Genomic DNA, 3,442 nt, shown 5'->3' on the forward strand with positions numbered 1-3,442 from the left:
AACTGCAGCAAACAAAGGAGCATTCTAGTTAGAGACAATGAAGGGAAAACTACTCCAAAACAATTGGAATGTCGCCCATCTCAAATACTTCCACTTATGAAAGAAGGTTCCACCTAAGTCGTACTCTTTTTCCCTCATCCAGGTTGTGTCCCAATTGGGTTTTCCCGGTGAGGTTTTTAGTGAGGCGGCAAGGATGATGTCTCGAGGTTCGAAGTATTGTTCATTACACCGCCCGTCGACATGATCTCCGGGGCGAAGTAATGGAGGGACTGGATATAGACAATCAAATCTCCATTGTATATACAGAGTCGACATGTGATTCTTACAAGTATATAATCAAATCTCCATTGCATGAATAAAGTCGACATGTGTCTTCCTACGGGAATACGATCAAACCTCCAACGATAAATGGCCAAGGCCATCGACGAAAATATAAGTTCGACCTCGTTCAAACTACGATGGGATACTACTTCGACGACTGTTCGAAGCAACATCCCAATGGCCAAGGCCATCGACTAAAAGATGAGTTCGACCTTGTTCGAACTATGACAAGATCCTACTTCAATGATAGTTCGAAGCAATATCCCAATGTCCAAGGCCATCGACGACAAAGGGGATCAACCTCGTTCAAAAGCTAAGTCGACTTAACAACTCGACAGATATCCCGGATACCATAGACATTGCAAAAGACACCAACAAATCGGCAAAATATATTCTACATTACATCAAAATATTATGTACACCTATTCTTACAAACGGGCTAAAGCACGCCCTCTAAAAAATCCCCAAAACAAAATTAAATACAAACAAAAGATTACACGTCATCCCCGGCGGGGTAAGCATCCTCGTACCAAGAGTCCGAAGCAAAGACAGTTCGCATCATCAGAGTGATGTCATCCCCGTCCAGTGTAAGAGGGTCATACCCGCATGCCTTATGAGCTGCACGAGCTTCAGTATGCACGGCCTGAAGTTCCGCTTCAGTTTCCCTCCCCTCGGTGTGAAAAGCTTTGTACACGTCAAGCCGAGCCTCAACAAGGACCCACAACTCATATAAACGATGAGGCATGACCGGATCGGCTGAGCCACGAGACATAGAAGGCTAAGAGCGTCGACTTGCATCCTTCTCCCTTAGCGAGGCCACTTGTCCATTCAACGCATATAGCTCCGCCTCCAGCTCTTTACCACGCCCCTCAAGCCCCGCGACCTTACGATTAGAGGCCTCCTTCTCTTCAGTCAGCTCTGACCTACAAACACGGAGGGCATTTTCCAAAGATGCAGTTCCAGAAACAGATGCTGCCAACTTATCAGCACCGACGTTCAGCTCGCCCTTAAGCCCCTCAACCTCCACCGCCTTCGCACTCAATTCAGAGGTCAAATTGGCCACCTTTGCTTGCAGATCGGCATTTTCGCCATCACCCCCTGCTCAACTCAAGCTCGTCCTCCTTCACCTTAAGGGAAGCCTCGAGTTCACTATTACGGGCGACAACCTTCATGAGCTCCTCATCCCGCTCCCTCAGCTCTTCGATCTTACGCTCCAGTTGGTCCTCCCTCTGTTTGAGCCCCTCGCGAAACAACTGAAATTCAGGGTCCTGATTATAAATGTCGGCCATCGCGCGGTGCTTAGCACGATACCGTTGATACTTGGACGACATCTTCTCATAGATGGCCATCCTTCTCCTCTCCAGATGCTCTCGCTCAGTCTCCGTGATGAGGGTCTGATACAAAGGAAAAGGAGAAGTTAGAAACAAAACACAGGTTGACGATTGCCACACAAGCCCAACGATGAAGAAGAAAAGAAGGCACTTACTCGCAAGGCCATACCAGTGATGTTCTGAGACAATTCCATGTCGCTCATCGCCCTAAGTACCTCGTTTTAGGGGCATCACATAGAGGAGCTAAAACAGACGCCACTTACTCACAATTCAGCAGCAAATTGTAGTCCCCCGGGATGACTATGTGACGATCAGACCCTTCCGCTCTGACCTCCACATGAGTATGACGACCTACGAACTCGTTGACATCCTCCGAGTCGACATCTGAACCTGAGTCGTCACCCTCGACATGATGACCTCCAATATTGGATGATGCGCCAACCTCAGGAGAGCGCACGAAGCCAACTCCTAGGTAAACTCCTTCTGCTTGGGGATATCTCCCCGATAAAATGGTGTCAGCCATAAATGTGGGTACGAGTGCCGCCTACGATGCCCTGCTTCTATCAGCTTCCATGGCCATGCCCTTTCCAAACTCCATTCTCCTTTTTTTTCCCGATAACGACTCGTCCCCATTGGAGGATTCGTCCAAGAGGTGTAGGGCCGTCATTGAAGAAGCCTCCTTTCTCACGACCACAACCCGAGAGGGACCTTATAATTGAACAGGTTGAGGACGACCCTCTCGAACAGATTCACTCAAAACAACTGCGTGTCCGCGGCAGCAACGACCTGTTGAAACGTAGGGACTGGCGCCCTCCGCCTGAAAGCTCCTCGACCTGTCGTCGCAAAGGGTTGTATCAATAAACGACTTCATATAGCCAACGAAGTGGTAGGAGAAACCCTTACCATATGGAACTTTAGGGCCATAACGCTTTATGAAGGCGGGCCAATCCCGAGTTTCCGCTGCATGGGGCAATAGATGGGCTACCCAATCCCTTATGCCCGCAATAGGGCGAGGTGGACGTCCCATAGATGCAAACGATAAACAAACAAACTTTATAATGAATACAGATGAAGGAAGAGTAAAATTAGCGGTGATACTTATGAGTCTCATTCCATCGCTCTCGAACCTAGCAGAGTCAGAAACGATGTGTTTGGTTTTGACAAAGAAGTACTTGTGCCAAAACTTGCGACTTGCCCGGTCATCTATCCCGACCACCAACCCTTTTGTGCCACAGTGCCTCAAATGAACCATGGTACCCCTGTGGAAACTAGGCGAGAACAGATGCAAAAGGTGATGGATGGAAACATCACATTCCGCCAACTCCGCATACTTGGTCAACAACAAGAGTATCTTAAGCGTATACGACAAAAGTTGTGCCGGGCAAACCTTGTAGAATCTACAGAATTCTTCTGCTAATGGGAAGAGAGGAAAAGTATAGCCAATCACGAAAAGGTACTCATAGAAAGCGCAGTACCCAGGTCTGTGGACCTCTACAAAATGTCTCTTTGCCGGAACCATATCGACATGAGCGGGAATGCCATACTTTACGCGAAGAGCGTCAATGTGAACTTGCTCCATCTTAGAGAGTACGGGGTCAGGAGTAGGAGGGGGATCTTTGAGGAAGTCACTTCGAGACATGGGATGTCTCGGCAGTAACTCATCCACCGTAGGAAGGCTGTCACCCTCCTCTACCACCGTATCTTCACCGCCCGAAGGGGATACCATGGAAAATGGGGCAGCTTCAGGAATTCTTTCACGAGATTGGTGTTACCTTGGCATGCTTTCGTTA

General features: G+C 48.4%; 1 protein-coding gene across 1 annotated transcript; it reads right to left on the bottom strand.

Moving 5' to 3' along the window:
• Nucleotides 1-1,099: 1,099 nt before the first annotated feature.
• LOC138873192 (spindle pole body component 110-like) lies at nt 1,100-1,846 on the bottom strand. The gene is made up of 3 exons (XM_070151633.1): nt 1,808-1,846; nt 1,449-1,715; nt 1,100-1,351 (listed from the first exon to the last, which is right to left on the bottom strand). Exons 1-3 carry the CDS (start codon nt 1,844-1,846, stop codon nt 1,100-1,102), a joined length of 558 nt encoding a protein of 185 aa, XP_070007734.1.
• Between the last annotated feature and the right edge of the window lie 1,596 nt (nt 1,847-3,442).

The sequence above is a fragment of the Nicotiana sylvestris genome, chromosome 7, assembly GCF_000393655.2.
Source record: "Nicotiana sylvestris chromosome 7, ASM39365v2, whole genome shotgun sequence".
In the NCBI taxonomy this organism is placed as follows: Eukaryota; Viridiplantae; Streptophyta; class Magnoliopsida; order Solanales; family Solanaceae; genus Nicotiana; species Nicotiana sylvestris.

Coding starts and splice junctions, on each gene's coding strand:
- LOC138873192 (XM_070151633.1), bottom strand. CDS start 1,846: ATGGAATTGTCTCAGAACATCACTGGTATGGCCTTGCGA. Junction 1,716..1,807: donor TCACTGGTATGGCCTTGCGA/GTAAGTGCCTTC, acceptor CCTTTGTATCAG/ACCCTCATCACGGAGACTGA. Junction 1,352..1,448: donor AACTCGAGGCTTCCCTTAAG/GTGAAGGAGGAC, acceptor TTGAGTGCGAAG/GCGGTGGAGGTTGAGGGGCT.